At 38.5% G+C, this 11,977-nt stretch overlaps 1 protein-coding gene across 1 annotated transcript; it reads right to left on the bottom strand.

Annotated features, from left to right (window-relative positions):
• Positions 1-3,519: 3,519 nt before the first annotated feature.
• Positions 3,520-11,379, bottom strand: LOC117306638 (fibroblast growth factor receptor 2-like; the record flags this gene model as incomplete). Its single annotated transcript, XM_033791125.1, has 10 exons — positions 11,076-11,379; positions 10,086-10,367; positions 8,786-9,073; positions 7,751-7,781; positions 6,328-6,443; positions 5,573-5,746; positions 5,125-5,235; positions 4,681-4,868; positions 4,095-4,217; positions 3,520-3,631 (listed from the first exon to the last, which is right to left on the bottom strand). Coding segments are annotated over exons 1-10 (1,564 nt in total), but the record flags the coding sequence as incomplete, so codon positions are not given.
• Positions 11,380-11,977: the final 598 nt, after the last annotated feature.

Below are 11,977 nucleotides of genomic sequence, written 5' to 3'. Positions count from 1 at the left end.
TAGACTCCTTGGCATTGCAGATTAGTCTTTGGTAGCTGTGGGCCCATTTTTACTTTTACTTGTGGGTCAACCGGGAAGTGTGACCTAATACCAAGAGCTACACAACTTTTTTGAAACTTTTTTTTCCAGTTATATATTCCTTGGGCAATGAAGCACATAATCCAAGCAAAACATCACGGAACAGCTTCGTGTTTGTTCACAAACACTTAATGTCTAGTTTTTATTAGCTGTTCCGATCCAGTCGGAACAGCTATTGTTTTCGTCGAGATTTTTATTATTTTTATTATTATTATTATTATTATTATTCTTTGTTTCTCCCTAAATCCCATAGTGTTTGTACACGTTTTTGCGGCAGCCTAATCTCCTAAACCATAATACGAAAGAGTAAGTTTATTATACCAAATTGAAGCTTAGAACATAAGCTTAATTCTTATCGTAAAAAATGTAAAAAATTTTAATTAATAAGCCTTAATTAAGCTTGTGAATATTTAATTAGCAAACCTAGTTAACACCATATCTCAAAAATTAGACCGCCGATCCTGAAACTTTTTTCAGCTATACACTAGTCAGGTCCTGTTGATGTGATTTCCGACATAAAATTCTGGACGACGTCACCATGACGTCATGTAATGCACGTTTTGTGTCTGTGCACAAACACAATGGCTCTTCAAATCTATACTTTAAACTGGTCAAAAACACAATAACTTCTAAATAATTTATTTGTTAGTTTCCTAAATATCATATTATGTGTAGAAAAATACACTGATTCTAATAAGATTTGTTTCAGTCCATAAAAGCAATCAATGTTCGTCTATTTATTAATTAATCAATTAGAATCTTGGCATCATGGGTACAACGTAGTACTTCATAAATTGGGTGCAGTCACTTTCATTGCAATGTTTAAACATCTCTATGATGGGTTGAGGACTCTTGGGGAGAGTCTGAGAAGACGATGTCGTGATGTTTGCATCTTTAATTTGTTTTTGAAAAATGGCAACTAGTAACTAATTAACCACATGACCCTCATTTGCATATTCAATCAGAAAATCTTTGCAGCACCATATCTCAAGAAGTATACAGCCGATTTTAAGACTGTTTGTTGCTAAAGACTCTTTGGGGATTGGAGATTAATTTTGAAAAATCGTGACCTCAAGTTGACCTCTACTTCCGGGTCAACCGGAAGTGGGACCATATCTCAAGAACTATACAACAGATTATAAAACTTTTTTCAGTTATAAACTCCTTAGGCATAAAATATAACTTTTGACAAACCGTGACCTCAAGTTGACCTCTACTTCCGGGTCAACCGGAAGTGGGACCATATCTCATGAAATATACAACCGATTTTCAAACTTTTTTCAGTTATAGACTCCTTGGACATTCAAGATTAGTTTGAAACACATTTGACCCCATATTGACCTTTACTTCCGGGTCGACCGGAAGTGGGCCAATATCTCAAGAAGTACAAAGCCAATGTTCAAACTTCAGTTATAGACTCTAAGGCAATAAATATTAACTTTGAAAAACTGTGACCCTATGTTGACCTCTACTTCTGGGCAACCGGAAGTGGGACTATATATCAAGATCTTCACAACCGATTGCTTAAACTTTTTCAGTTATAGACTCCTTGGCATTGCAGATTAGTCTTTGGTAGCTGTGGGCCCATTTTGACCTTTACTTGTGGGTCAACCGGGAAGTGTGACCTAATACCAAGAGCTACACAACTTTTTTGAAACTTTTTTTCCAGTTATATATTCCTTGGGCAATGAAGCACATAATCAAAGCAAAACATCACGGAACAGCTTCGTGTTTGTTCACAAACACTTAATGTCTAGTTATTATTATTATTCTTTGTTTCTCCCTAAATCCCATAGTGTTTGTACACGTTTTTGTGGCAGCCTAATCTCCTAAACCATAATACGAAAGAGTGAGTTTATTATACCAAATTGAAGCTTAGAACATAAGCTTAATTCTTATCGTAAAAAATGTAAACAACTTTAATTAATAAGCCTTAATTAAGCTTGTGAATATTTAATTAGCAAACCTAGTTAACACCATATCTCAAAAATTAGACCGCCGATCCTGAAACTTTTTTCAGCTATACACTAGTCAGGTCCTGTTAATGTGATTTCCGACATAAAATTCTGGACGACGTCACCATGACGTCATGTAATGCACGTTTTGTGTCTGTGCACAAACACAATGGCTCTTCAAATCTATACTTTAAACTGGTCAAAAACACAATAACTTCTAAATAATCTATTTGTTAGTTTCCTAAAAATTATATTATGTGTCGAAAAATACACTGATTCTAATAAGATTTGTTTCAGTCCATAAAAGCAATCAATGTTCGTCTATTAATTAATTAATCAATTAGAATCTTGGCATCATGGGTACAACGTAGTACTTCATAAATTGGGTGCAGTCACTTTAATTGCATCATTTAGACATCTCTATGGCTCTTGCAACACACTGCGAACCTATATGGGTTGAGGACTCTCGGGGAGAGTCTGAGAAGACTAGACGATGTCGTGATGTTTGCATCTTTAATTTGTTTTTGAAAAATGGCAACTAGTAACTAATTAGCCACATGACTCTCATTTGCATATTCAATCAGAAAATCTTTGCAGCGCCATATCTCAAGAAGTATACAGCCGATTTTAAGACTGTTTGTTGCTAAAGACTCTTTGGGGATTGGAGATTAATTTTGAAAAATCGTGACCTCAAGTTGACCCCTACTTCCGGGTCGGCCGGAAGTGGGGCCATATCTCAAGAACTATACAACAGATTATAAAACTTTTTTCAGTTATAAACTCCTTAGGCATAAAAATATAACTTTTGACAAACCGTGATCTCAAGTTGACCTCTACTTCCGGGTCAACCGGAAGTGGGACCATTTCTCAAGAAATATACAACGATTTTCAAACTTTTTTCAGTTATAGACTCCTTGAACATTCAAGATTAGTTTGAAACACATTTGACCCCATGTTGACCTTTACTTCCGGGTCGACCGGAAGTGGGCCAATATCTCAAGAAGTTCAAAGCCAAAGTTCAAACTTCAGTTATAGACTCTAAGGCAATAAATATTAACTTTGAAAAACTGTGACCCTATGTTGACCTCTACTTCTGGGTCAACCGGAAGTGGGACTATATATCAAGGTCTTCACAACCGATTGCTTAAACTTTTTCAGTTATAGACTCCTTGGCATTGCAGATTAGTCTTTGGTAGCTGTGGGCCCATTTTGACCTTTACTTGCGGGTCAACCAGGAAGTGTGACCTAATACCAAGAGCTACACAACTTTTTTGAAACTTTTTTTTCCATTTATATATTCCTTGGGCAATGAACCACATAATCCAAGCAAAACATCACGGAACAGCTTCGTGTTTGTTCACAAACACTTAATGTCTAGTTGTTTTTGTTTTTGCCTTACCAATACTGTCCAGTGTCTTTAACTCATATTATTTGGACACGAGAGCTTCGGCAAGAAATTGTAGCCTAAATGTTGTCATAAACTCACCGAGCGTCACAATTTCCCACAGAAGAACGCCAAATGACCACACGTCACTCTCTGCTGTGTACACGTCATCAAGCAACGACTCCATCGCCATCCAGCGAAGAGGCAATCGGCCCTAATCAGTATGAAAAGTAAAGACACAATGCATGCATGATATGGCCAGCAGATTTCTTTCGAGCGAAATGGTTTAATGATGATAAGACTACTAGCACACCGATTCGATCTGGCCACTTACAAACACAATACACAAATAAAAACAACAAAATAAATTTATAATTTCCAGGGACCAGATCTAGGACTATAATTTATATGAACATGAATCAATCCATGTATCCAATCCAATGATATGACCGTTGGTGTTTGCCTGGAGGAAGGAATAAGGAGTTACAATGGCCCGCCAAACCGCAGAGTAACAACAGAAAACAAAAAATGCCCATGTCCTGTGGTCTGACCAGTGGGAAAAGATAGGAGACCTATGAAGAGACTACAAAAGTGGCCATATGAGTTTATGTTATTTATCAAATCTGCCGCATGTGCAGAACTGTTTTGTTGGTTGTTTTGGACGGGTTCTTCATCACCTGTGAACGTCTTTCATAAGCTCGATTGTCAATCACATCTCGAGCGAGTCCGAAATCAGACACTTTACAAGTCATGTCTTCTGCAACGAGGATGTTTCTGGTAGCCAGATCTCGATGGATACACTGCAGCATTATGGGGTGTAAAAGAAGGAGGTTTGTGTGAGTAGGTACACTCATAAAAAAGACAAAATAAGGAGGTACACGGTTACAGATGTATACCTAACTTGTCTGTGTGTGGGTGGGGGTGGGGGTGTGTGGGTGTGTGTGTGGGGGGGGTAATTGAACACGGTAACGCTATAGACCTTCATCAGGGGTGCAGCCATCTTGAATTTCGTCCATACCGATGTTACCAAACCGAGGCTGGAAGAACAAAATAGTCTGGTTCCTAACTGCAAATGGACTATGAGCATTCATTCGATACGAGGAACATGACAAAGAAAGGCAGCATAATAAAGTTCTATAAGAACACGGTTCAAACTATTAGAACAAAGTTCTACTCAAAAGTAGGCAATATTGTTACGAATAAAACATTTTTTTACTGGCGTTTTAAAAGTTACCCTTAGTGAATTTACTTTGCTAGCGTTACCTTATGTGATGATATAAACTGCATTCCGTCTGCTATATCAGTAGCAAACTTCACGAGGTTCCCGGATGTAAGTGATTTACTGACGCCGTGTAGGTTTCCATAGACACGTCCTCCTTTACTGCGACTGTCTTTTAGTAGGTCTTTCAGGTTTCCTCGAGATAGATACTCAACAATGATGTAAGGGGGATCTGAAAAGGCGGGATATTATGACGGCAATGTAAACGGCCTACCCTCAAGAACAAAATTGAATTTCAACTGACCGGTGTATTAACAACTAATTTTACCATACACTTTGAGTGTGTGAAACGTCAAACAATAAAACACTCAAGTTTCAAACTCGATCGACAAGTTGCTTGGTGACACTGACCAAAATATAGTTGCAAGTAACAATCTGGGGTTGTGAGATTCGGTTCGAGACGTACAATATAATTATATCAAAAATACCTAGCTCAACATCAAATCCAAGAAGCTTAATGACATTGTAGTGGCCTGGTAACTTCTTCATGAGATCCAACTCTTGCATCATGTCTTTTTTGTCGATCGGACTTGCCCCCTCTGCAGACACGATGAAAACAACATAATATAAATGAAACCATTTTAATTGCAACATACCTTTTGTTAAGAATGTTATGCTAAAATTAAAACAATCCATTTAGTTCAAGATTATTTACCCTGGGCTCATTTAAGAAATGAAAACTTATGTTGCTGTAGTGGTTTGTATGTGACAACCGTTGCTTGAAAGTTTCAACACCTGCGTAAGCATCAAGCGCAGGCAGGTTTTGCGCAGCTGCGTCCAAATGATTGATTGAAATAATTATACAAACATGAGAAAATAAATTTAATTAGAATACGAGTAACATTTCTTAAAGTAAAGGTGAACAACGATGCCTACCTTTGAGTGTCTTGACGGCGACTAATGTCGCTTTCGACTTCTTAAGGATTCCATTTGCTTCAGCCAGAAACACCTGACCAAAGGCACCGTGTCCAAGCTCCTTTATAATCTTCAGCATGTCACGTGGGAAAGCCTTGTCCTTGAATAAGACATTCGCGTATGTCCTGTCTGTTGCTTGGTCAGGATCGGTTGATTCAACAATGGCCATTTCTTAGAAGAAAACAAATTTGACTTGAATATTATTAATCATTCCTTATGTAAGTTTTTCAAATGCTTAATGTTGTGCATTCAATTTTGCTTTGGTATGAATTTGGGTTTCAGACTGTCTTCGTGGTTATAGTCTGCACAGTTGGGCTTTCCACCGATTCGCTCGGCCTCAGCGGCCAGGCTATCCAGGACCGATGGGAAGGGCTTATCAGCTAGGGCATATTCTTGACCAGGAAGTAAGTCATGCGTGCAGTGCATATAGCAGTGTGACCATGATACATGGTGGGACTGAGCATTTTGGGATATGAGCGTGCTTGATACGTTTGCCCATCCCAGCGCCTTTGGTTATGGCAAGGCGCTGGGGACGAGTGAATTCCACCTATGCAAAACACATTTTGAGGGTTTCATGCTTTTTTGCACAAATACCGGTATAAAAGTAACAAGAAGATATGCACAAAATGTGTGGGGAACATAAAATCATCGGACACTTAGCGAGGCATTATTTCGCTATATTTTTAAATGTTCCTGTAACTTATGGTGCCTCTTACAGAGTTCGACAGCACATAAACCCTGGTCAGATTGGTTTTTATCGGCACCTGTAACATCTTGGTAGACAGACGTTCCTCCAAACTCCTTTTGTTTATTCTCTATGCTTCGTTGTTTTCTAATAAAGAGATCATGGATGGAAGAACTTTATCCAAAGTGATCATACACAACTTAGATTATTTAGATAATCAACTTATTTAATAGTTAAAGGAACACGTTGCCTTGGATTGGACGAGTTGGTCTATAAAAAGCGGTTTAAAACGTTTGTTATGAAATGCATATTTTAAAAGTAGATTATAATGATCCACGCGAACTAACACGGTCGGCCATAATTTTATGGGAGTCAAAAGTTTGACTCCCATAAATGGCCGACCGTGTTAGTCGACGAGGTAAAAGAAAAACCACGCAATTTCGAGGCATTTTTGTGTAGATCATTGTATTATACTTTTACATCTTTCTACCCATATGCATTGTATAACAAACGGTTACAGAACGCTTTTAAAAGACCAACTCGTCGATCCAAGGCAACGTGTTCCTTTAAAGGCAGAGTCTTTTGAAAGTTTAATTATTTTCGAAAAGTTGGTCATTTTTACAGTTCAAAGTTTCAACTTCCCGTTGACCCCTATTATTCGCTTTGCCCAACATGCTTTACGTTGTAGCTGAACCATTCCATTGAACTAATTTCCCTCTTCGTCATTACGCAGTAGTCTTTTTATAACGTCCGGTCTCATCACAGGCCCCGATAACGAGGACATCGAGAACGATAAAAATGCACGCCCGCCCTCGATTGGTTGCATAAGCGTGGAGCAATTCAACCAATAGAATGTGTGACTTGCCCTTTACTCATTAAAATCTCTCATAGACATTAGTTGGTAATTACTCAAAATACATATTTTAATTCAAACCTACTTGGTAACGAGCAATGTAGAGCCGTTTGTAGTATAAAACTTGTGAGAAATGGCTCCCTCTAATGAAGCAACGTAGTTTTCGAGAAATAGATATGTAGTTTCTCGCTAATTTGAACCCGAGAAAGACTATCGGGCCCAGTTTTTTCTCAGGGATCTGAAAGCACACAAACCCGGCAACAAGTGTGTTTTTCTTTTATTCACTTGTGCAACTTCAAAGACCAATTGAGCCTAAACTGTCACAGATGTGTTATTTCATGCACATGTTGGAATACACCAAGAGCATACTGGCAAGAGTCATTGACAATTATTACTAAATGTGTCCAGTGCTATATAAAACATACGTACATGTATGTTACTACATGTAAAGTTTGCTAAAAAGTGCTTTATGAATGCGACTATTAAGTTTAATCGAAAACTATTGTGAGAAACAGAAGCAAAAAATACACGCAAACACCCCGACAAACAACTCAACAAACAAAACGTTTCAAAACAAAGATAACAAACTAGCGAAGATCACCTTTGCAATGTCGGTTTCTCTTTTTCTCGACCTGAAAAAAGAAAGAAAAGAGAAGTGGGAAAAGTCACAAGAATTCGATTTTCCCCGTTAACAGGATGCCCGGTTAAAACTGGGATGTTAAAACTAACTATAGGTGTTGTCACTATTGAAAATAAATGTTGTACTGAACTGAACAGAACTGAACTGAACTGAACAGAACTGAACTGAACTGAACTGATATATCGATTCGAACAAAAAGTAAAAACGTAAATTTATGTATGCCAACACAATTACTTTGGTGTGTTTTCAACACTCTCTGATGTTATTCTCTCCTGGGTATGTGACTATTTTGACACCCGAGTTTTTGCAGTGTAATAAGCACTTGATTCAATTATGGAAACACACCGTCTCTTACCATTTTTATTTTTGAATTTTCTGCCAAAAAACATTCCAAGCAAGAACATTACAACAGCTATTGAAACCATCCCGACGGTTACACCAACAGCGATACCGGTAACTGACGATGCAGAAAGGTCTACTGGAATTCAAAGGATGAAGAAAGAATACAAACAATCAGAAAAGATGCCTCGCACAACTCCCTATATCGTATCCTGCTGATGCTTTGCTCGGTTTTACACGAGTGTCAAAAAGTATAATTTCAAAATGAGACTTCTGTTGTTATTGTTTTTTTGGTTTTTTTAATAAGCATTTTGCAATGTTTGCCTTGGGTGTTTTCACCCATCGGCAATTACTGTTAGCTATTATAAGTTTTTGTGATTTAACTTAAGACCGCCTTTTTTGCATTTGGGTTTTGTAATGTGCAATATGCACCAGGAAGCAAATAATGGTCTATCGCCTGTCTCATGCTAAGCATAGAGCAAGTGTTTCTCGGTATACCCCGTGCATGGCATTCTTCTATGACTGTCACTAAAAAGCGACCATCGCCAAGTTGAGTCGTGCATTTCTCTTTTCACACTAAAATAAATCAGCTATATTCATTCCTCTAACACAAGCTATGGTTGTCATCGTGCACTTACGTCATCCACTTCAACTTACCATGCTCCTTCACGCTAATAAAATCACTGCAAAGTAACTGTCCATTCATTTGACAAAGTCTGGCACGCACCGTCTCCACGTCTCCGATAGCCCGTCTTCTTCGTTTTCGAGTTTGTAGACACCAATATGATAGCGTAAAAGTGCCGTTAGTTTCGATGCAGTCTCCGCAAGAAGCCCAACCTGGGATGCCTTCGCGTTTAACTTCCAGTTGGATGCATTTGCCGTTATTAGCATTCAATCCGTCAATTTTCACTGTGCCCTCATTCGAGTTATAAAATAGGGTGAAACCTTAAAAAAGAAAAAGCAAATAATGTGTAAATCTTTATTACATGATTTACGAAAAGTGATGTTCAACAAAATTGTTTTATTCTGTGAAACTGTAATTTTGTCAAAAGATCCGAAGTAAATAGAAAAAATGATAAGTGTGAAATGTCTCCGTATTTGATCAATGTTTCACCTATATTCAATACAAGGATGTTGATTGATTTTTTAATTTGTTCGTTTTTTACTAATTTTTTTTTATTTGTTGATGTTACTTCCTTTTTTTTGGGAGGGGGGGGTGGCAGTCCTATGTACTTGCATATTAATAAATAAAAACAATCTTAATTTTTCGACTGGCTTTTTTCTTCTTTTCTTTTTTTAACATAATATCGTAAACTTCCATTATTTTGTCAATGTACTAATTGTATTATTTATGAAAGCCGTTTTCCAATTCAATGAACATTCCGAGTATGTAGATACTTACCTAAATCCGAGGTTGGTGTTACAGCTTCATGACATCGCGATCACATGTTGATTAAAGAAAAAGTACCATGGTGACTAAAACGGGAAGTTTATATGTTGTTTTATTCATATGGTGCATTAAATTGAAAAGCAACTTTATAAGAAAATCACACATGACACGAGCTGTGCCTGAGTAACCTAAACTGCATGTCAGAATATTTTCTTTGCCAAATACAATTTCAAACCCTGTATAGGTACATAAACATCACTTACTGACATAACTGTCTTAACAACATCTTACATACCAGTCAGCACATGGTATCCTAAGCTGGGCCATGTACCACGTCATAGAGGGGTGTTATCAACATGGTAAAGTGATTTGGTTAAGAATGGGCAAGATAAAACTCGGTCAGCATATCATTTGTGTACAAAACAGGAAGGCCTATGTCAAAACTTTTCAAAATAAAAAATAGTTGGAAACAAGTAAAGCAAACCCACTTTTTGGAACAAACTAGTTGTCAGCATGTGCTGATGTTCTGAAACCAATTTATATGTCCATAGCCACAGGAACACTTACGCAATGTGTATTCCACAATGATGCCAGGAATTGGGTTTCTATCCACGTCATTCTGAGCATAAACCTTGATCTCGTACTCCGTGTATGACTCGAGACCATTCACGTTGTATGAAGTCACCCCCTCATCAATCCTATCGCTGAATGTCTCAGAGGAGACTGCAGTCTTCTTATGGCTGACATGAAACCACTGAGTCCCACCGCCATCATAACCAGCTGACCATCGCACTGCTATTGAGCTTGAAGTACGGCCTGTCAATACGACACCCGTCGGCTTGTTGGGTTCTAATACAACGAAACAGCAATGAGATCCGATTGAAGGAACACGTTGCCTTGGATCGGTCGAGTTGGTCCATGGAAATCGTTTGAAACCGTTTGTTATGAAATTTATACGGTAGAAGGATGTTTTAAAAGTAGTATAAAATGATCCACACAGACATGCCTCGGAATTGCGTGGTTTTCCTTTTACTTTGCGAACTTACAGTCGTCAAAATTTGACTCCACAAAATGGCGTGCTGTGTTAGTTCATGGCGTGTAAGGAAAACCATGCAATTTCGAGGCATTTGTCTGGACCATTATATTCTACTTTCAGGACACCTTTCCAACCATATGCATCTTGAAACCAACGGTTTCAAACGTTTTTCATTGACTAGCTCGCCCGATCCAAGGTAACGTGTTTCTTTAAAAGACCTTTATGTTATTAATCTCTTCAAGAAAAGGTTGAATAGGAGGAACTTTTCAATCTGTCGACACAGTGACAGGTCATCAAAACAAAACCACGAGAACAAGGGAAAACTAAAAGAAGATTAACAAAATAAATATAGCCACGACATGTTGGGTAGAATTCAGATTTGGTTCCGACAATGACCTAATTTTGACTAACTGCATCATGGCAACATACAAGCACTTCCTTTTACATGTTTAAGTCTGTTTAAAAACGTCCGTTCACGGGCGTAGTTTAAACTGTTGCAACCCAAATTATTTTATTCTTACTTGGTCCATTGACAATGATTTCATGCTTGTCTCCTTGTCCGATGCCATTGTTGCTGTTGCAGGTATACACCCCATAGTCCACCTGAGGGTCCACTGCCCGGATGCTCAGTGTACTGGTGGTCACATTTCCAACGGTCATATCAGTATCAGATGTTGTATATGATTCTACCACCGTGTACTTGTTACCATTTCCACCGTTGATGATCTCTACTCCATTCGGATCGAGCCATGTGATGGTAGGTTCGGGGTTGCCCTTTGCAATGCAGGTCAGGTTTGCTGTAAGACCACCCCCGATACCAACCTCAGTTAGGTGCTTGTTTGTGATATTAGTCTCATCTGGGGGAAAAACAAATCAGTGCCAAGTTAAACAAAATAATGTTTGAAACTCATGCACCAGTAACGGACTTGAGGATGTGGTTCGGCTAGTTGGAATGCACTAGAAGGCTACACGGAGAACCGATATTTTATCAAAACTTTGGGTGAATCATAGGTTTGATTGGGCAAGTTCTATCGTCATGGTTGCTTAAATTGTAATTATAACTGTAGACAGCATGTTTTACACGTGTTTTCAGCAGAGTTGTTCACTCCTCAGTCATGTCACTTGGACTCGAGTCCTCGCGACGCGTCGGATATTTGGTGTGTGATTAATAATTGTGACTTGACTTGTAACTTGCAGCATACATGATGTGACTTCACTTGCAAGTCAGAAGCTACACACGCTAGCTACTTATAAACTGACGCATCGCGTTTTCATCAGATACTTCACTTCGACTTCCAACTTCAAGTCTGGTCTGTCCCTTTTTGCGTGTGGCCCAACCTTGGTGCGCTTACAGTTGTGTTCGATAAGGTAACGTCGCTGGGCATTATCGTACGGTCGGCCCTGACCGATATGATGCAGCATG

This window comes from Asterias rubens, unplaced genomic scaffold (genome assembly GCF_902459465.1).
Source record: "Asterias rubens unplaced genomic scaffold, eAstRub1.3, whole genome shotgun sequence".
Lineage (NCBI taxonomy): Eukaryota > Metazoa > Echinodermata > Asteroidea > Forcipulatida > Asteriidae > Asterias > Asterias rubens.
Note: the sequence above shows the minus strand (reverse complement) of the source record. Positions and strands in the feature narration are given on the sequence as shown.